This window comes from Gallus gallus, chromosome 3 (genome assembly GCF_016699485.2).
Source record: "Gallus gallus isolate bGalGal1 chromosome 3, bGalGal1.mat.broiler.GRCg7b, whole genome shotgun sequence".
NCBI lineage: Eukaryota > Metazoa > Chordata > Aves > Galliformes > Phasianidae > Gallus > Gallus gallus.
In genome coordinates this window covers 25,155,867-25,181,927 of record NC_052534.1, presented here as the reverse complement: position 1 = coordinate 25,181,927, position 26,061 = coordinate 25,155,867, and the positions used below count along the sequence as shown (strand labels likewise).

At 41.5% G+C, this 26,061-nt stretch overlaps 3 protein-coding genes across 16 annotated transcripts in view; 1 reads left to right on the top strand and 2 right to left on the bottom strand.

Annotated features, from left to right (window-relative positions):
- Nucleotides 1–24,564, top strand: part of PREPL (prolyl endopeptidase-like) — a 40,455-nt gene extending 15,891 nt beyond the window's left edge. For 2 of the 7 annotated variants that reach the window (XM_025148678.3, XM_025148677.3), the window contains exon 15: nt 18,235–24,564. In XM_025148678.3, coding sequence (XP_025004446.1) covers nt 18,235–18,315 — 81 coding nt within the window. In that variant the 3' untranslated portion in view covers nt 18,316–24,564. 7 annotated transcript variants of the gene reach the window in all.
- On the bottom strand, nt 1,046–15,434 carry SLC3A1 (solute carrier family 3 member 1). Its single transcript, XM_004935370.5, has 10 exons — nt 14,937–15,434; nt 13,740–13,919; nt 13,247–13,401; nt 12,578–12,703; nt 10,250–10,369; nt 9,621–9,745; nt 8,674–8,872; nt 7,429–7,575; nt 2,423–2,539; nt 1,046–1,596 (listed from the first exon to the last, which is right to left on the bottom strand). Exons 1-10 carry the CDS (start codon nt 15,361–15,363, stop codon nt 1,156–1,158), a joined length of 2,037 nt encoding a protein of 678 aa, XP_004935427.1. The 5' UTR covers nt 15,364–15,434; the 3' UTR covers nt 1,046–1,155.
- PPM1B (protein phosphatase, Mg2+/Mn2+ dependent 1B) overlaps nt 22,725–26,061 on the bottom strand; it is a 58,558-nt gene continuing 55,221 nt past the window's right edge. For all 8 annotated transcript variants that reach the window (NM_001396772.1, NM_001396773.1, NM_001031052.2 and 5 more), the window contains one exon: nt 22,725–25,985. In NM_001396772.1, the coding sequence (NP_001383701.1) occupies nt 25,956–25,985 (30 nt within the window). In that variant the 3' untranslated portion in view covers nt 22,725–25,955. The remainder of the gene's footprint in view (nt 25,986–26,061) is intronic.

Below are 26,061 nucleotides of genomic sequence, written 5' to 3'. Positions count from 1 at the left end.
AGGCCTGCCATATTGCTACTCGTGTCTCAGACTATCACAGGTTTTATTCCTGTTATTTATTTTAAAAATCCTAGCAAATGTTAGTTATTGTGGCAGTTATTCACAAAATGAAGTTTGTCAGGAAAAGGCTTATTTTGTTTTAGGGCAAGGTATTGCTTAGTTTCAGTATGATAAAAGATTGTAATAGCTGTACAATAACCTTGACAGTTTATAGTACATAGAGTTTTACTATTTTGTACTTATTTGCTTTAGGTTGCAAGACACCTTGCTTTTCTGAAAAAAGAACTTCAAGTGTGATATCTTCAGCATTAAATCAAGTCCTGTAAATAGCTGATAAACACATCAACCACCTGAAGAAGTTCAAGTCAGATTTTCATTTACATGAAAAACTGAGTGTCTTCTCTAGATGTATCACCACATTATGGGCATAAACAGACCAGATACTCAGGGTCAAAATTGGGTTTGGCATCAGTTTATAAAGAAGCCAACTAAACTAAATACCTTCCCCTACCAAACGGTATAGAAGGAGCTGCCTTCATATACAGTTCTGTTCATAAGCAAGCAGTACAGCACTGTACAAGTAGAGCTGTAGTGCAAGACAGTTTGTGCTGAAAGTCTAACGTATGCCTAATGTATGAAGACATGCACGTTTTATGAGCAGCCTTCCCTGTCTTAAGACCTCTCATCCAAGAGTAAATTTTACACAAGGCAATAAATCCCCCCACAAAGTTGTAATTAATCAAAAAAATCTCACTAAATTATTCCAAAACTAGTTTATGTATATAGGAAAATACTGTTGCCCTTCCTAACTAGGCAGTACATTAAACTGTGCTGATCATATGCTGAGGCCTGCAAACAGACTGCAAAAAAAAAAAAAGACTCTCAAGAACAGGAATTTAGAAGTAGCAGAAGTCTTAAAATAAAAGCATAGTCATCTTAAAATTAGGTGCCTCCAGAAGATAATACAAATGAATGCCTAAATTGTGATCACTATTTAAATGGCAAAATTGTTTTTTACCCAATACAGATACAAGACAATTCAATATTAATTTTATTTTTCAAGCTGTTTATTGTGTACAGAAAGCAAGCCTAAAAAGAATTAGCATTTCTCTGAACCAAGCATTTTCTACGTTAACGTGAAAACTACTCTTGCATTTAGCAGTTCATGTAGAGTAAATTGAAGGCACTGGAATAACAAGCTTTTTCAGCCACAAAACAGTTTTCTCGAAAAGCTTCCATATTATGAACAGGCTTTCCTGTTTTATATTCAAGGACCAGACCTTCTCCTACGTCAGTTTTAATTATTGTGGTATCAACAGCTTTACCGTTATTACTAAAATCAGTACTTAGTCTTACCACAGCTTTGGATGGGAGATCTGGAACTATAGCTTTCAGATCTATTGTCGATTCCTGTCCAAAATTGAGAACCATCATAAAGACGCTGTCTAACCCATCCAATTCCCTCACATACACAAAAACATCACTGTCATTCCAGATGGAGCACATCCAGCCCCGATGTATGGGTAGCTCACTGTTGCGAAGTAGAGTTAGTTCTCTGTACAAATTCAGGGTTGAGTTGAACCGGGTCATCTGAACCTGCAAGAGAGTCAGCACTGTAGGAGATGGACCTCTCACACCCACACCATCTACCAAGAACGCACCTCTTAGAATTCAGTTCAAACAATTAATTCTCTTCAAATTTGTCTGCTAATTCCACAGCAAAACTGCTTTTTCTCCTGCATTTTCTTGAGATTTGTGCAGTGGCAGAGATTATCCAGCAGTACAGAATTTTCTTGGCACAGATACCACTTCCACCTTCCAGCTGACCTTTAGACTGTTTAGAGTCTGTTCTACAGAAAACCACAGCCATTTAAAGCTTGGTAGTGAACTTTTCTTCACTGAGTCTGATCTACCAAAGTCATAGGATTTTTTTGCTGTTTGTTGCTTTTCTTTTCCCCCCGGTCTTTGCATTATATTTTTGTCTTCAGTGTTGGTCAGCCCTGTAGATCAGCAATATCTGCTTGAGTCACTGCTCAACTACTTTAAAAAAAATGTATTTATATACATTACAAATAGTCTATGTAAAGTTATTACAAGGAGCATGCTTTACATACACTAATATAAATGAAAAAGTATTGGATTTCAATTTAATGTTAAAATGATTAAAAGGATGTTAAGTCCAATTGCCACATCAACATTATCTTTGCAGTAGCTCTGTTTAAATGAATACAGCTGAAGCAGACTCTTTGCTGATGCAAGGATTTCTTTTCCTAATAAAATCAGTTAAGATTCAATGCTTTTCTGTTTTCCTCCCTGGAGTTTGTTTTCATTAGTAACGCTGCCAGGTCCCATTAGAAGTTGGAGAAAAATAGATACATTAGGATACTTTTAGATCATTGGTTTGTCATAGGCAAATACCTACTTCAGCATTGACACTTTCGTAGTCAGAGTTAACAGGTATCCAGCTACTGTTGCCTTTAGTAAAACCAGCATTAAGGTTGCCATTCCACTGCATAGGGGATTTCTCTGGAGAGGTCACCTAGAAAATGAAGTGTTAGAGCCATTACCAAGTGTGTTTTGATTAGCCTGTTAAAAAGTTGGTTCTTAAATAACACATTCTCAGCTTCCACACAGTCACCATTTGAGCATTATTTTTTCTGGTTGATGTTAAGAGTCAGCAAGGAGGATGTAATCCTGATGCAAATCTCAAGAGAAACAGAAGAGTTGCTTTATGGTAATGGAAGAGAACAGACAGTCTAGCAGATACAGCACTACTGGCTAAATGTGGAGTTCCCAACCGAGCAGTAGTCTCCCCTTCCAACAGATGGTTGGATAAAAGTTGACTAAAAGCAGCTGGAATATTCTGATAAATAACTAGACATGCACTTACAGAAAGTATGGGAACATGAGTCCCAAGAAGAGAGAACAGTAAATGATGAGAAAAGGCTATTGAGCATCTGTTCTTCTCTAATCACCAAACTTTTCACCACAGATCTCTTCAGGCTTATATTTGCAAGGGGTACAGCTTGGAGAGGATTACTTGTGTGGGAAAGAAATTTCTCAAGTTCAACAACTGTACTGAATAGCAACTTTTAGCTTATTGAAAGGTGTTGATGTAAGAAGACTGAAGTTCTGATTTTGAGGGATTCAGAAAAATTATGACAAAGCTTCCTCAGTGTTATTGAAGAGCTTGCCAAAAGATCTGACACTTAAATTTAATGACACAAGAGGGCATAAAATATTTTGCACATACTTTGGGTGTTTGTTTCCTATGAAAACTGTTTTTCATATAAAGGACACTTTTCAATACAATCTGTCAGAATAGCAGCTTGACAAAAGAAATTGTCACTTTGCTTCGTGACATTATAAATGACGGGTTTCTCCTTTTAGCATGTTCTGAAAAGCAGGGAAAAAAGAATCCTAAGTTTTTAACACTTGTAGCACTCCCTTTTCTCTTTACCTTTCCATGATTCTTAAAGACTTTCAAATGCTGGGACTGAAAACTATTTCTTGAGCAAATCCTCTCTACTCAGTTAATCAGGGATTCTTCCTCTCCAGATTGAACAAAGAGTGGTTTTGCATTGTTACAAACCCATAAGCCACAGGGTGGCAACTAAATGACAATACCCTGAGGAGGCAAGGGCAAACCACTTTGCTGAAGAGCATCTTTCTGTCAGCAGTAATCAATGACAGTAAGATAATGCAGGATATGTTTTTTAGTTTCTCAGAGACAAAGTGATTTCCTGTCAGAGACATTTCTTCACAGCTGAATCAGACAAACCTAGGGATGATTCTGTGTGCATCTTTCTGAAAGTGCATCTTTCCCTTTGGTACAAATCTGGCCAATAATACCCTCGGTAACATCACCAGAAGCTGCCTCATTCTGTAACACAGTCATAGAATGGCTTGGGTTGGAAGGGATCTCAAGGATCATCAAGTGCCAACCTCTCTGCCACAGGCAGGGTTTCAAACTGTGAGATCAAGTACTAGATCAGAATGCCCAGGGCCCCATCCAGCTTGGCCTTAAACACTTCCAGGGATGGGGCATCCACAACCTCTCTGGGCAGTCTGTTCCAGCACCTCACCACTCTTTCGGTAAAAAAACAAAACAAAACAAAAAAAACTTCCCTCTGACATCTAATCTAAATCTCCCTCCCTTTAGTTTTAAACCATCCCCCCTTGCCCTGCCCATGTAAAAAGTTGATTTCCATCATGTTTATTAACTCCCTTTAAATACTGGAAAGCCGCAATGAGGTCTCCCAGCAGCCTTCTCTTTGTAAGGCTGAACAATCATAGAATCATATCACAGAATCATAAAATGGCCTGGTTTGAAAAGGACCAATAACGATCATCTAGTTTCAACCCTCCCGCTATGTGCGGGGTCGCCAACCACTAGACCAGGCTGCCCATCAGCCCATCTTCATAGGAGAGGTACTCCAGGCCTTAGATCGTCCTCATGACCCTCCTTTGGCCCATCTCCAAAAGCTCCACATCTTTCCTGTGTCTGAGGCCCCAGACTTGGATGCAGTACTCCAGCTGGAGCCTCACGAGGGCAGAGTAGAGGGAGGACAGTCACCTCCCTCATCCTGCTGGCCACTCCTTTAGATATAGTCCAGGATACCATTGGCCTTCTGGGCTGTAAGTGCACACTGCTGGCTCATATTAAGTTTTTCATCAACCAGGATCTGTAAGTACTTCTCATCAGGGCAACTCTCAAGGAGTTCTTCTCCCAGCTTGTATGCATATCTGAGATTACCTAGACTGAAGTGCAAAACCTTGCACTTTGCTTTCTGAACCTCCTTAGGTTCATAAGGGCCCACCTCTTGAGTTTATCAGTGTCCCTCTGGATGGCATCCCTTCCTTCTGCCGCATCAACTGCATCTCTCAGTTTGGTGTCATCAGCAAACTTGCTGAGGGTGCACTCAATCTCATCATCTGTGTCACTGATAAAGATGTTAATGAGTACTGGTCCCAAGACAGACCCCTGGGAGTCAATCACTTGTTACCGATCTCAGCCTGGACATAGTGCCATTGACCACAATCCTCTGGCTGCAACCTTCCAAATAGTTCCTTATCCACTGAGTAGTCCAGCATTCAACTCTCTCTCTCCCCCCCTCAATTTAGAGATAAGGATGTGGTGAGGGCCCATGTCAAAGGCCTTGCAGAAGTCCAGGTAGATGACACCAGTTGCCTTCAATTTGTCCTCTGTTGCTGTCACTCCATCATAGAAGACCACCAGATTGGTCAGGCACGACCTTCCCTTGTGGAAGCCATGCTGACTGTCTCAGAACACCCGCTCATCCCTCTTGTGCCTTAATGGGTTTTCCAAGAGGATCTGTTCCATGATCTTCCCAGTCAGAGGTGAGGCTTACCAACCTGTAGTTCCCTGAGTCTTCCTTCCTCCCTTTCCCATAAATGGGAGTGATGTTTCCCTTTTTCCAGCCCCTGAGGACTTTGCCTGACAGCCTCAACTTCTCAAATACTATGGAGAGTGGCTCAGCAACCACGTCAGCCAGCTCCCTTAAGACCCTGGGATGCATGCCTTCTGGCCCCATGGATTTGTACACATTCAGTCCCAGGAGTTGGTCTCAGACTTGCTCAGTCCTTACAGTGGGGGAGAGTTTGCTCCCCCTCAATTTCCCAGCTCTGTGTGAGAATCCTGGCTGTTAGTGAAGACTGAGGCAAAGAATTCAGAGCATCTCAGCCTTCTCCTTCTCTGTTGTAGCCCGTTTTCCTTTATAATTTAGCAGAGGAGGTACGCTCTTCTTTGGCCCGTCTCTTCTGACCTATGTACCTGTAGAATCTCTTGTTGTTTCTAACATTCCTTGCCAAGTTCAGTCCTGTCTTTGCCTTGGCTTTCCTAATCCCATCTCTGCAAGTCCAGACAGTATCCCCGTATTCTTCTCAGGTGGCATACACTTGCTTCCACTGCCTGTACTCGCCCTTCTTTTCCCTCATTTTGACCATCAGGTCCTTACCAAGCCATGCCAGTTTTGTTCCTTTCCTGCCTGCTTTCTGATTCCGAGGGATGGAGAGCTCCTGAACTTTCAGGAAGGCTAAAGAGTAGTCAGCTGTGTTCCTCTCCTTTGTCTATAAGGACTTCTTCCCTGGAGATCTCATCCAACAATTCTCTAGCAACCTGAAGTTCACTCTCCTGAAGTTCAGGGTCCTGACTCCACTCTTTGCCAGGCCTGTGTTCCTTGAGATCATGAACCCAACTAGGGCATGATTACTGCAGCCCAGGCTGCCTTCAATCTTATTAAGAATCTCCTCCACATAGATGAGCACCAGGTTCAGCAATGCTTCACCTCTGGTTGGTCTGTCCAGTACTTGAACCAGAAAACTTTATTCTCAATGGACACCAGGAGTCTCCTGGATCGCTTACAGCTCACCATGTTGTAATAGAGGCTTTCTACATGGAGAACTGCATCTGCCTTAGGACCATGTTCTTGAGGTGTTCAAATATAGACAGAAGAGGCAGATCTGAGCTATTTCCAATCATACATGCACACCTTCAGCAAAGAGACAACAGTAGAAGAGACAAGAAATTACGTGCACAACTGAAAGTCAGGCTCAGTTGAAAGAAAGGCAGGTCAGCACAGCGTGAAAGGCACAGGCACTTTGTTTTAATCCCTTGACCTTGAATAAGTTCTGAACAAACTATAAGCAAACAAACATCCTGCTATGCGTTACTTGTAACTATGAACAAATAAGTTACATACGTAGTCAGCAGGCTCAGCTACCTAGCTTTGGATCTGAAATCCAAAAACAAAAGTAGAGACCCTGCATGACAAGGAAAAGCCACTTCTACCAGGAAGTGCTAAGCAGTGCCTGGTGTGCTCACACATCTCTTTCTGGAGGCCCCCTCTTCTGAATTTGTGCACTTCAGAGAGGGCTACGGCTTCGACAGGTGCCTCTTTATAGCAAGAACAAAGCAGCCTCCAGGAGACAGAGGCTTTAGCTACGCTTCCATGAACTCTGAATTCCTTTAAAAATTAGCCAGGAAATAATGGACTTTGATAGACTGAATAAAGTACTGTGGGAGGAAGGAGACGTGGACTCTGTTCTTGCCTTAGGCGACCGCACACCTATCAGAGGCACTGGCCTAGGCCTGACACTGGCTATTGCTATGCCTTCTGCTGAAGCAAAACAACGCAAAGCCACCACAGAGCAGGCTAGTCTGATCCAGCTGAGGGCAGAAAACAGGGACCAGAACTGTAACCTAGCAGCTCAGGAAGGTGCCAGAGCCTTGGCTCTGCTTTCTGGCCTGGCCATTTCTGCATCCTGTATAACAGCTTTGCAATGAAGAACATAGTACCACACCTAAACATTGAGAAAGACTGGGTTTGGTTGATCTTGTATTTTCTAATATTCCATTAATCAGAACTAAATAACAACAGGATCAGAATTTATATACTCTTCACTTACATTTTCTGATGCAATGTTCTCCATGCCTATTTCTTCACCATAGTAAGTTATGGGAGTACCAGGGAGGGTTAACAGCAGCATGTTTATAACTCTGACGTACTCACTCCCAAACCGAGATGAAATCCGAGCAGTGTTTGGGCTTCCGACCTCAAGAAAATATCATTCCATTAAAAAGACAAAATTCTACACATACATGAAACTGATCTAAAACACAATCCATTTTGAGTAAAGTTCTGTTCACAGGCACCAAAATAAAGGAAAAAAAAAATCTGAATTCACATTATCTCCACCAGGCTAAGGGAGGATCCCAGCCTGTTCTTCCCTTGTCAAGTGACACACACCAAAATCACCGTCCAGTTAAGTAGCTGAGTATGTTTCATGTGCATTGGCCAAACACGTACATCCCAGTTGCAGAATTACATTAGTAATTATCTCAGAAGAGATAAATGACAAGAGACCGTCTCATACTAAGAAAAAGGCCTTACAGTGACCCCGGCATTGCCAGCTGCTTTAATAAAGCAGTAGGTTACTTTCTTCCACTTTCACCTCCAGGTCTACAAGGAGGATCTTTTGTTTGTTTGTTTGATGTCAGCACACATTTTTGCCCAAAATATTTCAGAATGTAGGTGGTAGAAGCAAAGGGAGATGACAAATCAGGCCAGGACTTTGTTAACTTCCCTCAGTTACAGCTCCCTTGCATTTCTTCCCTTCTCACTGCCCTGCAAAGGTGGTGCTTATTTTGTGGAGACTCTTATATGGGGCTGTGAGAAGCTGGTAGCCCTGTAAGAGAACCTGCCAAAGGTGAGCATGCTGGAGCATGGGGCTGAAACCAAAGAGATCTGTACATAGGAAGAGACACAGTGAAACAAGTGGCTGCAACTCCATATGGTCTGTATATGAGCTTGTTTCCTTTCTGACAGCCAGAAAAGCCAAAAGCTTTTTCTAAATATTACCTTGGATATTTTACCTCCTCTCACAGAGAGATGCCTTGAGGGTATAAAACTGCATTCCTGAGGACCACATTTGATACCCAAACAGAACTGCTCCCACGTTGCGACTGTGGAAATGATCAGAGGCTGTAGTTTCAGTGCTGTGCCTATGGCTCATCTCTTCCATATCCCAAACATAGTTCATAGTAAACACCTGCACAGCCAATCCCACTGAAATCAATGTGTATGGAAGTTCTACCACCTTATCACCTACATGAAAAGGCCTTTCCCATAACAGCAAGTTCCGAACTCTTACCGCCCAATTTGGCCATTTTCCTTCAGGCATGTTTTTCATCCACATGTTGACAGCTTCAAAAACACTGTTGCCAGATAGATTTTTCATGTTAATTAGGTGGAGATTGAATGGGAAGTCTGCTTCTTGGACAAAAGTTGTTCCGTAATACATCATTGTTGCTTCTATGTCTTCTTTTTCATCACTGTCAGAACCCATGAATCTACGAAGAAGTAAACAAGGACTTTTTTTTTTTGTCTCATCCCTGAAGAAGCTAGCTGAAGAAAGCTAGGAACAGTACTCAGCATGCTTAGAAAATAATACAGGATTAAGAATTATCTCTGTCTCCCTCCTCCTCATCAAAAAAACATACATAGAAATTTGTAGTTTGTAAAGCAGATAAGGGGAGATACTTGGAAAGCTATTTCTTTGCATCATCTTCAAACTGCAGGAGTAACTGAGTATTGGCACAGGCTACCCAGACTGGTTTGTCGAGTTTCCATCCTCAAAAGCCATCTGGGAATGATCCTGAGCTGTTGGCTCTGGATGTCCTCCCTGCTTGAGCAGTGGGCTGCAGCAGGTGGCCTCCAGAGGTGCCTGACAGCCTCAGTCATGCTGTGATTGTGACAATCTCTGATTACGTATGCAGTATGAACTGTATTGTTAATACCGTACAATGGATCGGGCTCATAGGCATTGATTAAAATTGCACCACAACAATCGATCACATATTCTGCCTGCTTGTTACAATCCACAGATAAAACAGAGCTACCAGGAACAACTTACTGCAAGTTTCCTTTCCTGCGCACTTTGGGAAAGAGTATAGCCTATTTGCATTTGAGGACAAAAACCTTATATGGCATATTGTGTTATAAATTAAAAAAAAAAAAAAAAGACAAGAAACATTTCATTGCTATGCAAATGGTGATAAGAAGAGAGAAGGAAACTTTCCTAGCTATGATAATGATTACCTGTATCGGCCAGGTTCACTGCTGTATTGATCCATGGTTTGGCGGAAGCTACGGATGATATCATGCATACCAACTTGAGTAGTTGTGTAGTCATGGTAGAGCTCGGAATAGGCTGTGATGCTCTCCTTAAAGACAAAGCAGTGTTATTAACCCAATATTTCAGAATTCAAAACTCTCCGAATTCTTGCTGAGACAATCCACCAACCGCAGCAAAGTTTTAAACTGAAATGAGTTTTCCATACTGGTGCAGTGCAGATCCAAACTGTGCTTGGGAAACTCTCCTAAAGACCTGACACTTTCAGCACTAACCAGGGACAGTGCTGCTCTGGTAACAACACTGTATTTGTAGAACTGATTTCCAACAGTTTAAACAAAACTAGATGCAACTCTGTCTGCACAGAAATACAGTGGGTGTATGAACACATATGGACAATTCTCACCCACAGCGTTCCTGCTCAGTACTTCCTTGTATGCGCTGCTTAAGCAACAAGTCCAGTCCAGGAACCACCTTCCTTCCAAGGAACACGACTAACTCAGCATTTCTAAAGCCATAAATAAAACCCTAAAGGGTAAAAGCAGTTTCTTTCCCCCATGGAAAATACAGGAGAAAAAACTAAAATATACATTACAGGATTCTGAGACTTGTTCACTTGTGGCTCATCTCGTAGATGTGTGGCTTCTAGAAGAAATTTAACAGCAATAAAATTAAATCCATCGACTCCTTTGCCAAGCCAAAATTTGATAACATCCTAGGACAAAGAGAAGAGTTGAGAATTCCAAGTGAGCCCATCTCATTCAAACTGATACATAAAGAGAAAACCCATTAGTAGACATTAGCATATAATTTATTTTTGAATTTCTACTTCTAATTTTACTTGAAGTGAAAGTGAATCCTGCCAAGTTAGAACTGTTAGCTTAATAGGTGATGTCCTATTATTTCTTCTGGTACTAAAAAAACCCAAAAACTGGTCTGTAACTTCTCCCATAATTCACAAGTCCAGGACCAGAATGTGCCTAAGGGCCTTCTCATCTCTTCTGTCAGAAGAGCCTGGATCAGGCTAGGCACTGTTGCTGGAGAACACCCATCTTGCTGCACACAGATAGAACATACTGATTCAAATGTGAGTGTATGTTGTTCTGCACAGACCTCATGCTGTCAGCTTTTATTTTATACAATAGAGCTCTTAGAATATTTGTTCCCTTTTATTTGACAGATGGAAGTTTTTCTATTTAATTTTCAGGCTTATTTGTTGATCTGCAGGAAGACCAAAATTATTATCCAAGTTAACTGCTATAGATTTATAATTTCACTACCAAATGTAGAGGTTAATCACTATTAGCGAAACTATTTCTACTTCAGTAGTTATTATATTATCACAGTTCTAATGGCTCTATTTTTCACAAACAGCTCTGAAGTTCCATCTCTCTTGAGGAGTTTGTGTAAGCATTCCTTTAGTACAGAAACTGTTATCTCACCTAAATACAAAAACACTTGTTTGTTATTTAAAAACGTATGAAATACACTTGCCAGAACAGGCTGGAATAGAACTACTCCACACTCAAGCTTACAGATTTTTGTTTGGCAAATATCAGGTACTGACTTTGTACTGAGAATGATTACTTTTATTTATGACAGAAAGCCACAGCCCCTGGTTGCAGGAAGGTTTGCCGCTCCCCCATGCCCAGGAACTAAACCAAAAGTGTTCTTCAGAGAAGCTGAAGCTTCCTCCTCACTCACGCAGTCCTAACATGAAACAGGATTCTGAAATAAATTACTGAAGTATTATTTCATAACATGCCAAAGCAATTAATTGTGCTCATAAGTATTTACCTAAAGTGAGTATTATCGGACTAAACTTACTAGTCTTCACTTAATTTTGTCTCAAAGGAAATGGAGCATCTATTTGCTACTTTAGCTTCAGTAGCACATCAATTAAAAAGTATAAAAATTTCCATGGCCATTGAGAAGTACAAGCAGTAGCAGGAAAAGCGAAGAGTGGAAAGACGTGGTGCTAAGGGAAGCATCAAGACAGAGAAGTTACTGGTGGAGATGGTCATGGATCAGTCTTGAGAGCAGTCTCATTTTATGCTTCAGTTAACAAATACAACCAAATGGGCTTTGTTTTGTTCCTTCACACACTTGCAACACCCACAGGGAGGAGAGACAGGGACAGCCTGGGAGACAATTGCACTTTTGAATTGAATTTTGAATTGAGCAAGCATGAAGGCTACCGAAGAAAGACACTGAATTTCGATGTCACAGCAGAAAAAATCCAAAAACCCAACCCTGCGTCGAAACAGCTGAGGTAGCTGTCTCATGCCTGGCAGGGTATAACAAAGGTAGGGGAAAAAAAGGAAAAAACAGTTGTCATACTCCCCAGGTTCAGGCCTGCTTCCAGTATTTTAACAAATTCTGCTTCAACTGGGACACATAATGCAGACAAGCATGAGGTTTCATCAGAACACAGCTCTTCCTTGGTGAGACATTCTTGGTTGTACATCTTTGTCTCTCCCCACATAAAGCCACCAGAGATGCAGACAGACCGAAACCCACTAATTCCTCCTTGTCCACAAGCCCTGACGTTCCTTGCATTTCAGATCAGCGTTGCCTCACTGCCATGAAAACACAAACACCTATGCTAAAACAAGCTGTTACCCCCATAGGGCTGGCTCATAAACAGCTCCTTGTATCGATAGAGATTAAAGCTTCTCTCAGCTTGGGTGATTCAGCTGTACTCCAGCACCAGTGACACTTGAATGTCCGTGTCAATCCTTTCATCAGATATCGTCCTCCGTACCGGAAGCATCAGAAGATGAACCTTGAATTTTGCCTACAAACTTAACATTTGTCTACACACCATTCTGTTTCAATCATTTAAATGTACTGTAATCTCCAAATTACTTTCAGTTGGACTGTAAATTCGTGTAATTGGTGCAGCAGCAAATCATACACTTACATGGATCTCTTGTTGAACGGCGGGGTTGCGGAAATTTAAGTCCGGCTGTTCTTTCCCAAACTGATGAAAATAGCACTGCTTCCTCACATCATCGTACTGCCAGCTGGAATTCCCATAGACACTCACCTGTTCAAATAAAGGGGAAGAAAAATAATCAGAATTCTCAAGTGAACATTTAGTCACATGTATAATTTAAGATGTGATGCATTACAAGCATATAACAAGGCACAAAATGCCTCATCAATGCAGTAAGTTGAGTTGATTTTAATGTTTTGTTTCTCATTTCCTTCTCCTGTTCTCTCTTCCTCCTTTCAGTCACGCTTTTGCCACACGTATTTCATGTTCAATACCGTTTCATTCTTCTAAGTAGACTTTTGCTGGGAATTGCTACAAATAGAGAGGAAAATATAGGTAGGACTATTCTTTTAGAACTAGGACCTCAGCTGCTCCTCTCACACCTTGCCCCGCAGAACTTGACCATCTTCACAGCTCTCCCTTGGACGCTCTCTAATAGCTTTATGTCTTCCTTATGTTACGGCACCCAACCCCTGCCCCCAGTGCTGAAGGCCATGGCTCCATGTCCACAGGACAATTGCGTTCCAGGTGCTGTCATTACCCAGCAACCCGCAATCCAGCGGGTGATTTACAAGCGTCCCTGCCCACACTCACCCAGTTGTTGGGAGCACTGATGGCTGCCCCTGCCTGCACGCAGTCCTGCCAGATGTAGTAATCTGTGTACTTCCCAGTGCGATTGCGACTGAGCTGAAACCATTGGTGCTTGTCACTGGTGTGGTTTGGTATAAAATCCATTATCACCTTCAGCCCTAAAACACATACATTTTTTAATCAAGCCTTTTATGACAAGGATCACATCTTTTCTTTTTTCCTGTTTTTTGTTTGTTTTTTGTTTGTTTGTTTCTTTATGAAATCCCAAACATTTTGGGACTGGCCATTCAGACCAACAGCCACATGGGGAACCATTTGGGCAATGATTTGGTTTAAGGCACCCGTGACGCCAACCAAAGACACAATTGCAGGAAGGAAGTGTATGCTCCCTCTCAATCTTATAATTGCTTTTCTGCTTTCTCCAGAAAGCTACAAGGCACACCTGTATCGTAACAGCAAGCATCTTTTCAACAGAGCTATTTTGATCAGAGCTTACCTCGATCGTGTATGGATGCAAGAAGATCCTCAAAATCACGCATTGATCCAAACATGGGATCAATATCATAGAAGTCTTCAGCTCCATAGCCAGCGTCTTTTAGGGGGGACTTGTAGAAAGATGTAATCCAGATGGTTTTTATATTTAAATGCGTGATATGGTCCAGCTTTTCTTGGATTCCTAGTAAAAGGAAAAGGGCATCATCTGATTACAAAAGACCAAAAGGTTTCATTAAATTAAGTTTGCTGTGAGCTCTCAAAGACGGAACACAGATCTCTTTGTTATATAACCACTCCCACTTTTCACCAATCTCAGATAGCAGGGCAACCTTGCCATTTCTTCAGGAACAGCATGAGACCACAGAATGGACACCATTCAAAGCCACTTCTATAGGAAAATGAAAAATAATAATCATTTAAAAAACTGACTGAAGACAATTTCTATTCTGCAGTATTAAAATACTCACAGTTTCATGCAATATATTTAATATTCACTTCTGAAAACAAACGCCTGTATTTTATTAAAATAAGCCACATCATTACTTTCTGGTTTCAAAGTCAATGAATCCTTTGACCATCCAAAGGGAAGTACAACTTTAATGCAAAGATCTTGGTTTTTCCTTCTATTAGGAAGAGTTTCCTACAACTTGCTACAGCTAGTGCTTTTTGTCTAGACATTTTTCAGATGCTATGGGGCTAAGACATCCATTTTAGAAGCACAGCTACCAATACCTGATCAGTACCAGATACACATTCTTAATAAGATTTCAAAAACACCCAGACCATAAAGAAAACAAGAAGAAACACTTTCTTCCACTCTCACTTTGTCAGTTTGATTTTTCTCACTTCTCAGGGGGATGCAGCCAAACTAGCACGACAAAGTGTCCAGCACCCATCCTCCCATCTGACCACAATTTTGCAGAGATATTTTCCCATAGTGGCAGTTTTGTTCCTGTTTGCTCTCAGCTCTATCTCCAAACACTTCATCTAATTCCAGGCATAGGTTAACTTGAGCAAGAAGTTTCTGATAATATCTAACAAATGGCAATGCGGCTCACCAGACAGTGGTTATTAGGACAGCTTTCATGCCCCACTCTCAAGTCAGCGTCTTTCTCTGCTCAACTATAGGGTGACTTTTAAAATTATTTTTATGTACATACCTCACACACAGACAACAGCTGCCCACTTAGTTACATACCTTTCAGATCACCGTTCCCATCCATGTTGCTGTCCTTAAAAGAACGAGGGTAGACCTGGTAGATAGGACCATCTTGCCACCAATCGAGGCACTTTGGGGACAGAGCAATGATGGCAATCGTGGCAGACACGAGCAGGACGGCAGCAGCGATGGTGAGCCAGAAGAGAATCTCCCTGGTGACCCTGTACCGCGCTTGGCTGGAGAACTTCAGCAGGACCTCCTTTGGCATTCCTGCATAGGGCTGCAATGCTGGCTCTGCCACGGCTGCTGGGCTTACGTCAACAGCACATGTTTTTGGTATTTCATCTTGGCTGCTGGTGTCAGTATCCCTGTCATCAAAAGCCTCATTCTGAACAAACCCGTTGTTCTCCACACCTCCCTTCTCACTCAGCTCCATTGGTAAGCCCTTCAGCTCCTTGTCGACCATTTCACTTCGTGCCTCTCCTCCTAGGGACGCTCACTACAGTGTGCCAGCATACCTTTGTTCAGTGGAATGAGAAGCAGTGCAATTAGCATCTGGCTTTATAAACAATCCTGACCAACCGGTCAAAGTTCACAAGAGACAGAAAAAGGGCAAAGTGCTCCGGCTCTTCTGCATAACAGGCATCTTCAGCAAGATAACACTGCAAGAAAGCAGTTTCCCCATAGTGGCAGGCCTGTTTCTGGGACTAACTGCAAAGTTATGTTTGCTACTGCTCTCTTCAACATCATGAATTTATCTTCCATAATGTGCAACTTTGCAAACTGATCCCGGTCTCTCTCCCCTAACGCAACCTCAGCATTAATGAATAATGCAAAGACTGACCAAGAATAAGGTGCTGGCAGCTTCAACGGCACAAATTGAGTAGGAAGAAGAGATCCAAAGCCTGCCGTGCTTGGTTTCTCACAGCCCAGGGTGAGCACCTCAGCAGCAACAGCACCAATAAGGAACACACTTCAATGAGCAGCACCGTATGGGTTGCTGCACTCAGAGCTCTCCCAGGCCAGGCACAACCCAGCTCTGCACAGGCACAAGTGGCACCCTTGTACAGTACGACATAGCCACATAATTTAGAATCACTGAATCATTAAGGTTGGAATAGACATCTAAGATCTCTTATAATCAGTATTTCCCCACTAAATCACGTCCCCTACTATCACACCTACGTGTTTCTTGAACACCTCCAAGGACGGTGACTGCACCACCTACCTGGGCATCCTGTGCCAGTCCTGACCACTCTGAGAAGTTTTTCCTAATATCCAGTCCAAACCTCCCCTGGAGCAACTTGAGGACATTCCCTCTCAACCTATTTCCTTACCACACAAGGAGCTGCTAGGTGAATTATGTTCACATAGTGTTGCCTAGGACGCAGTTCCATTTTCAGTTTACCAGCATCTAATGCTAATTAAAGGAACTCACCCCCTGCTGCTTGTTCCTGCCTTGCTCTGCCCCTGCCTTATGCCAGGTAAGCCATCAGGTGGCTGAGGAACAAACTGCACTGGGGAACGGATTTAGCACAATGCAAAAACCATTTTGCTCATTAAAGAGCTCTATTCCTAAGCTGCTCAGTCACCACAGGATTGCATGGGTGCACCTCCCAGCTCAGCACAGTGGGACAGGGACAGGCTGGGAGCAATGTATGTGGCACAGCACTTGGCCGAGCAGCTTCTCAGTCAACTCACACATGTGATGGCTCACATTCATTTCAGCATGTTTCCATCCACCCCTGTAGAACAAATCCTCTTATTTCCATTTTGTGTAGTACAAAGCAAGGTATATGGCAGTTCAGTCTCAAATCAACAGATCTGTGTGCACGCTTCAACAATCAAATGCAGGAAGAGAATTCAAGTTCTCTTAATGGCTTACCCAAAGTCTAAGATCAGATATCCTCAGTTCACCCAAGTGATGCACTACCACCCTAAGCACAGTTGAAATTCAGATTTGAAGTTTCTCAGCCCTCTCTCTCTCTCAAAGCCAGTAAAAAAATTCATGTTGATCATTGCCTGCACAGATGTGTGTCTGATCTAAAGATACAGGGTGCTTACCTTCAGTGTGCATACTTCTTACAGCTGATAAAGGCCAACTCCACAAGTTGGAATGCAGCCATCGCTGCACTCTGACTTGCAATTTTCTTCCCTTAATTCAAACGTTTTTTTCAGGTGCACAATTGCAAATGTTCACTCACTCCACAAATGCTGCCACTCACGAACTCTTTCTTCAAAGTAGCATCTGTTGTCCTAATGCAATTCCTAAATCATACTAAATGTTTCCTAATACCTTAAGTAGGACAGATTGCGTCTTAATTGCCAAGTGTGCCCTGAAAACAGGAGGATTATTCTGCTGGAGCAGATGAAACCGTGCACATGCTCTAGGCTGTCTACAGATGGAACCTGTGCGGACTACTTTAACCTCCCCCGTGGTTGCTGGGCACATAAGAAAAACAGGGAGAGTATTTCAAGATTAATGTAGAAGATAAACCGTGCTGGGAATGAGTAGCTGTCTTGGTGAGCATCTCAGCTCTGTCCGTACCTTTGTTCTTGCTGCCAACCAGTTGGCGTAGGCAGCTGTACTGCTTTGTAGCACAACTGCTATATATTAACCATGTATAAAACCACACAGATATTTATACGCCAACTTTTTGCCCCCTCTTCATCTTTATGAGTTGCTCATTGTAAAACTATTTGATAAAGGGAAAGTATAAACTTCATCTTGAGAGAGAGAGATCACCAGCTATTTCCACTGAGGTTTAACTGCATAAAACGTGCTTTATGTGCACAGCATTACACTTCTAGTTTGCTCTCAAGCAGTTCTGAAAGCAGTTCCTCTGTGAGTGATTTCAGAGTTGAGCAGCAGCAAGCAGCCAATACAACTATGCTCGCAGAACCCACTGAAAAGCATTAAAGAGTACAGAAAACACTTCATACTCTGTTTACCTCAGCGTTAGATAGGGAAACAAAACCAACCCGCATGTGGGCAGTAATAGCTGCTATCTCTACACAGATTGCCATGGTTATTTCTATAAGATGGCGGGGTTAATTTCCACAAGTATTCCTTATATGTAATTATTTTGATGCATGGGCTGACTAAGGAGTCTGCAGTTTGATGCCGTACAAATGCCAAGTGGCTCACTGGTTACCCAATACAATACATATTGATCGTACAAAGAGGTGATTAAGCACCCTCATGTGCTAAGTGTAGGAAGATATTTATTTTTAAAGAGTCCTCTTGCTTAAGGCTTTTTCATTAAACGTTTTGTCACCTCTAAAACTGGTCTAGCATAATGCATTTCACTTCTAAATATAGCCTTGTTATTTACAGAATGCAGGCCAAGCTCACACCCATGCAAAAAGGCAAACGCTACAACCGACGTTTCCTCAGCGGCTCCCACAAGACCAATGAATCACCTGACCTTTAAAGCTGCCTCTCACCTGGCATTAAGAAAATCTTCCCTTGACAAAGAGAGCAGACATCAGACGCTCCCCACAAACAAATCTCTGACGCGGCACCCTTCACCCAGGGGTTCCCCGGCCACACGTGAGCCTTCTGCCATCACTGTGCAGTCTGCAGTCCTGGAGAGTGGCGCAACCTAACTGCACAGGACACCGTGCCATGGCTTGGTGGTCTTTTTTTTTTTAATGCTCTGAGTCTACTAACGGACTACGTGATTAAAGGTTAATGGCTTTAGAATTGTTGTAATTTCCTTCAGCCTGGCTCACACGATGCTGTTGAAGGAGCTTTCTGGGAGGGAGGCACCTGGCCCCTGCCCTATGGGTGATCAGCATGGCTGCCTTCCCCCACTACTTCTAATGAGAACAATTACCCTCAAATCCTGGCTCATGGCACTGCAGCATGCACAGCCGACTACTTCTGGGGCCCCTCCCCTACCAAGGGTCAAGCTACTGTCAAACACCCATCTTATTTTAAGGTGAACTCCAGTTCGATCCCTCTCCGGTTGGCAAGTCACCCATTTCTGCATTCTTCACAACCTACACTGCCAACACACTTCCCTGTCACACCTGTGCTGGAAGATGTCTACCTTCCAGGAGTTTCGGGAGTTCCTGGTGACCCCACCACAGTGCTGGCCCTGAGCGACCTCAGCTGTCCTCACACAACACTTACGACTTCTCTGAAAGGGTGGTCAGGCACTGGAATGGGCTGCCCAGAGAGGTGGTGGAGTCACTGACCCTTGGTGGTGTTCAGAGAGCATTTGGATGTTGTGTTGAGGCACATGGTTTAGCGAGAACCATTGGTGATGAGCGAACGGTTGGACTGGATGATCCTGTGGGTCTTTTCCAACCTTAGCGATTCTATGATTCTATGAACATGGGCTGTGTCACTTCTCACAGCGCTGCCATTTCCCCACATGAAGGTGATGTGGTGATAGAACAAGGGGAAATGGCTTCAACTCTAAGAGGGTAGATTTAAGTTGGATATAAGAAAAAAGTCTTTTACAGTGAGGGTGGTGAGGCACTGGAACAGGTTACCCAGAGATGTGTTTGATGCCCCATCCCTGGGGACTTCAAGACAAGGCTGGATCCAGCCCTGGGCAACCTGATTCAGCTGTAGGTGTCCCTGTTCACTGCAGAGGGGTTGGACCAGATGGCCTTTAAAGGTCCCTTCCAACTCTAACGATGCTATGATGAAAAGTTTTATCTACTAGAGGTGCTGAATATCCACAAACCCTTCCTTCTGTCCCTTTGGTCAATGTCTCATCAGGTAGCTGATGTACACTCCATTAAGTAAGCAACACAAGAAAGAACCTAAAAAGCAGTAAAATGCAGGAGCTGTTAACGTCCTTCCCTTCTTTCTCAGGTGTCAGAAGAGCACTCACCCAGCAGAGCCCTTTCTGGTGTTAAGTTGTCCCAGAGCAGCACTTGAAATATGGTATCTACCCCTAAGAAGAATTGCTGCAATTACTCACGCACTTGGATACATATTTTTCTGCCACAAAAAGTTGAGCAGGAAGTTAATTTAGTCTCATCTCTTCAGCAACAGTATGCTACGTGCTGAATGTTTTTAAGATAAGGATGAGTGGCAATAAGTAGATGAATCTAAAGTGTATTTCTGCAACCTAAAATGTGTTGCACAGCATTATGAAAAAGGTGTTCATGACCAGGAGACTGAAAAGCTGTGGTAAAACACCACAGTTCTCACCCAGCTCAGACACTGCTTGCACTAGCAGACTATTTCCTACCACTGCATCTTATCAAAGTAAAAGCAGATTTAGGAGCACTAGAAATAGCATTTTGTTTTTATTTCATTATTGGGTTCACATTCCCTGCTCCCAAAACTGAAGCAGTATAGTCCCAAAAGCACTGGAAAATGTGATTAGCTTTACATGCCCAGGCCAAAATCTTTACTGCACCATTAAATTTAGATGCGTTTACAAACTGAAGATGATAACTGGAGAAGGGACAAAAACAAAATCTCAGAAAGCATTCTCCAGTTTCCCTACCAAGAACAAATCAAACCTTGTACATTTGCCCATGACAAAATGATTATTCACAGAACTAATTCTATGAGGATGGTGTTAGAAAGTTTCCTTACAAAACAAGGGGAAATGTGGCTTTTTTTGATGCAGTCGGACTCTGGAACACACATGCATTTGCATCCAAACGTGCAACTTCTAAGAGCAGGACACTGATGAACCTTCATGTTCACAGGTAAGGATGACCCAAAAACCAGAAAATGCTGCTGAAATGCAACTCCAGTCCAGAGACGTATTTTCATTCTATCAGCAGATTAAAAAAAAAACAAAACTAAAACAAACATAACAACAAACATCAAATAAAACCAGACACACAAACAGTTGAGTTTCTCAATCAGAAGTGGATATTCTTGCAAGGTATGACATTTCCAAAGATTTGTCTCTAGGTTACGGTCACTGAAGTCCTAAAAGGGGTGCTTTACCTCATGAGCAGCAGAATGGTCATTCTATGAATTTCTGTCCAATTACTTCCACTGAAGCTCCGCAGCTCTTTCAAAGTGATAAAAATAAACTCAATTTGGTCATTTTCTTACTTAATCTGGCACAGAAATTTTTATAAGCAATATTTATTTTTGGAAGTCTCTCTTAACTACTCAACAGAATCCCAACATTGCCTGAACATGCCACCGAAGTCAGTATTTATATTTACAGATGAGATGGACTTCCAAGAACTTGAGGAGGGCACTTACAAATACGATTGTTTCCAGCTTTATAAAGGTCAAAAGCAGGGTCCTTGCAACCCCAAACATTACTACAATGTAGCCTCAATTTCTCTATAACTCACCTTAAATTCTAGAGGTCTGAGAGCAGAAAATCAGGCTAACAGTCATTCCCCAGAACATGACTTGACACAATAGGTGAGAAAACACCACATTTCAATTAGACACAGAAAGCATTCAGAATGCATTCTCTTGCTACACCGTAGTTGCCTTCCTTTATTAGCAAGGACAAGTTACTTTCATAGAAAGACTATCAAATTGATAGAGAAGGGCTCTTCCTATAGTAAACTATCCTCATGACTTAAGCATAAGGAAAAAACAAGTATTCATCAGTGCAAACAAAGTTCTCAGTAATACCAACTAGTCTTCAAATCGAGGCATCCCTGCAAAGAAGAGCTTTACAGAAAAATAAGGTACCTGAGAGAACATCACCTTTCAGATGTAAAGAGTGAAGTGCAGCAGCACAGATTACAAATGTAAAGGAAGTCCATGAGAGATGACCACATGCAAAGAACCGAACACAAAAGGGACTCGGTCATGCTACAATGCAGAAGTTACTTGTGTTTTGGTTGACAGCAAAGCAGCCACAGGGTGGGGGGAATATTAACTGGGTATAAGCAAAGCAAAGCTAAATCTACCAGTACAGCAACAGCCAAAATAAAAGCAGGACAAGATTAAATTGCCAAACGGACGGAAGCACTATAAAAGATGCTCGAGATCCCACGCGCAGTTTCAACTGCATGAGTTAGCTCCATACTTACGTGCACATACTGCAACCGATCAGCGACCTGCTTACGTCAGTGTGACCTTGCCAAATTGCATTCATCTCTGGGAGCACCCCGTGCAGTTGTTCACTTACACTAATTGCAGTGCCTCTCTCCAACAAACTTTCAATTTAGAGCTGAAAAGCAACATGTCCGCAGCAGACAATCCTTAAACCTAAAATTTGCTGTTTACACTGACAAAACTTGGATTTGTTGACAGATCAAAAAAGCTGCTTGACAGTTCTTTGCCAGAACCTCAGCAATAACTTGGGTTATTTTTGCTTCAGCATTTGTTCGTAATACTCAAGTTGTATACTGCTACGTTTACTCATAGCACAACTTCTTAGAACCAAACTAAGTGAAAACTGGGAATATCTTCACTCAGTTCCTTCAAATCTCCTCATCCCTTACATTGCCTTCGTGTGGAACCACCCGGCATCTGACCAGCTTCATGGCTTATGGTTACGTCTGCCATGGAACAAATTAAATATACATATATACAGACAAAGAGATTTCTATGTATTTGGCTAGAAAATAACTATTAATATTCAACAGCATCACAAAGCCTTACAGAAGAAAGAAGCCTTGTACAGTGAGGTTCTTCGCCTGTGATGTATTCAAAAATTGACATCTATTTCAAATGTATACTTCATTTCTTTTTTACTCCATCTAAATAACAGCATCGGATCATGCAGGCAGCAGAAAAAGCACGGATATTTTGGTCGAGTCCCGCGACAGTTTGCACACAGGCTTAGAAAAAGCATATGAAGATTCATTTGTTTGAGAGTTCGTACTTAATCCCTCGTAAAAACCTGCCGAGGTCAAAGACTACAACACTTGCATTTGCATTCGTTTCTTTATTCCCTATTCCATTCAACATGTTAATGATAATCAGTTAAATCTTTATTTTGCTCAAGACGATCAGACAGCAGATTTCAGAAGTGACACAGACTATTTTGTCTGCAGTACAGGAGTAGTCACAGAAATGAAGATTCGAGATGAATTTGACACGTCAGAAAGACCTGAGGTGGAAGTGACACTTCCTACTCTCAGCATTACACAAAAGCATGTTAGTTACCAGATGGCAATATAATTAGGAAAACATATTTTTAAACCAAATGTTAAAATTGACAAGTTATGGCATATAGTAAAACGCATGAACAAATTTGATCGAGCATCTCAGATTTCTCATGCTAAGAACACACAGTCTAAAAGAGTGCTGTTGTTGCTTTTTCTCCTCCACTCCCCCCAGCTGCTGAAAACCTAAGCAGTGGAAAGACGACTAGAACTAGAAACTTGGTGTACGTGCCAATGAAAAGCAGCACTTCTTCACAGAACAAACAGAAGTCTTGATTCACATCTCACTGAGATGCGTGAGCCGTGGCCCTTCTCTTTGGAAAAAAAAAAACCTACGTGCATGCTTCACTTCTATACAATAAATACTTACAGAAAGTACAAACCCTTTCATTTATGGGAGGCAGTACACATCAAGGTAAAAAGATAAAGGTAAAAGGTATCACACATTTAAGCATTTACAGAACTGGAGCCCATGGAGTACAGGAACTCACACTACATCAGAACAAGGTTCAAATTGCAGTTCAGCAGGACGTCACGCGAGGTTTATGCTGTAGAAGCAGATCCAACAAATGCATCCCAAGAACCGCTCTGCAGACTCAGAAACCTACAGCTTGTTCCTAAACGCGCCCATTTCACAGTAACACCAAGTGCTCAAACACCTCATTTCTGCAATGGAGGATTCTGTTGGCGCTTTTTTCCCTCCAGCTAAGCAACTCCACTGTAAGTAAAAATAACTAAATAAAAATCAGTAAAAAGAATTAAGGTGAGGTATTGACGTTACAACTACTTCTATCTAAGACATCCTGCAAGTAAAATTTTCTACATCTAGCCTCAGATCCTTACAGAACTTTAGCAAAGAGAACTGACCGACCGGTCGATCTGAATCCGAATTTTTAGGCCTTAAACAAACGTTCTCCAGTAGGCAGAATAAGACTCATTTCAGCCAAACTTGGGACGAATTCAGTGCAGGAACTTTAAATACTGTTCATAGTGTTCTGCCACCCACAAAGAAGCCTACTTGGAGACTCTTGGCTTCCTGCAGCAAAGAACCACGTTCCCTGTATAACACATCCATCACCAGGCTGTGCCAGAACAGAAACCTTGTAAACCCTATCCTTTTTGATAAACAACACTTGCACTTGATAAATCCTTCTCAAGAAAATATAAAGCATATCACACTGTTTTAGCAATCCTTTATTGAAGATAACAAGTTGGTTATGTTCACTGTATTGTATGAAACATCACAATATCATACTGGGAAAGTACTATCAGTACAGGGTTGGACCAGAGCGGATAGTCTGAACAATAAACCATTTTGCATTCTTCATTCCCTATCTTTTAACAACCCCCAAAAAAACAGTAAAGGGACAAATACCTGTTAACATCGTCATTTAGAACACTTTAACTTACAAAGCTAAAATCTAATGAATAAATAAAATATATTGTGGCAATAATCTTCTCTAGACCCCCCCCCAAAAAAAAAAATTTAAAAATCAGGTACACAGTGAATCAAAATGATGGGGAAAGCTGGCCTTCGGCACTGCTATGAGAGAGCGTGTGGTTTATACAGACTCACCATGGGGATAAAGTTACAGAAAAATACCATGAATTCCATTTCACACAAAACCAGTTGATGACTGTCATTAGCTTAAAACTACACACAAGGGCAATTACATCCTCGCTGAAACACAGTTTAAACAAATAGGAAAATGTTTACAAGGCATCCACAGCATGTAAATCATGTACAGATGGATACATTCATTGTTTCCCCTCCCCAATAGCTTTTACTTTAGATAAATACTTTACTCTTCCCCATTTTCAGCATTTACTGGACTCATTACATGCACAACTCAAAGAAGTCAGAAGAAAAAGTCAAGGTTATTGCAAAAATAGAATTAAACTAAGAATCTTCAAGTACCTTACATGACAGCCACTCTGTACCATGCCCATTGCTTATAAAATGAAAGGTCATTGAACCCATGAAAATATCTCTAATATTTTCTTAATTTAAAATAGATAATTTTAAGTGTATTTATAGTAATCTCAAAGTGATAATTTGAACTTTGAAAATAATGCAAACAATTAAAAATTATACCCATATTACACAAGACTTCTGTCTGTATCTTAAGCTGAAAAAAAATCAAAAAACTATAGAAAACCACATATAGAACAAAAAAATAATCACAATTTACATTATAATAAAGGCAAATTTTCAGCATTTTTGTTTAAAAACCTGCAGCTGTGAGAGATGTCAAAACAAGTCACTACTAACTAGAAACTCATCAGTTTGGTTTTAAAAGATTTTCTCTAGCAAGAGTGTAAGGGTGTGTTGTACACATGCGTAAAATTCTTACTGTTTTTAGATGCCTAGAATCTTCATATATTATTGCCAAATACACTTATCTCCAAGCAAGCAGTAGGCAACATATCACAATTTGGACACCGCAGGGAAACCTAACGGTCTGGTAATACAGGTAAAACTGGAAAATTAAAAATAATAATAATAATACACATCTGATAGCATATTGCCCAATTGAAATTACTTCCAAGCCACAGAGCTGCAAAGCCTTCCAACTCGGTAAAGTGAAATAAGGAACGTCTCACAGAATTACTTGTACTCTCTCATGCTTGTATGCTGTAATTTCATTTAACCACAGTGTATCTTCAGAGTACAACTACGATCCCATGCAACTCAGGTACATACACTGATCTGCTGAGAGCATCACTCCTTCCTTCCTTTTTAGGGCCAAAGTTCATTACAGATGTAATCAGTATGCCTGAGGCTGGTAAAAATACTGTAGTACAGGCAATGCTAAGAGTGGCAATATCAGAAAACACAAACATGAACGAATGATGGAAAATTCTAATATCTTTCTGCCCATTTCACAAAATGTTGGAAATCCACCAGAAATTTTCCCTTGTATTGAAGAAAACAGATTTAAAAGTTTTTCCCCCTTTCAGAATCAAAAGCATTTTAGTAGATTTGTAAGGCTACCACGGATCTTCTAGATCTCCAGCACCCTACAGGAAGAGAAGAGGAGAAATATTACTTCTTACCAAAACAAACAAAAACATTTTGTTGTACTTTGGATTTAAG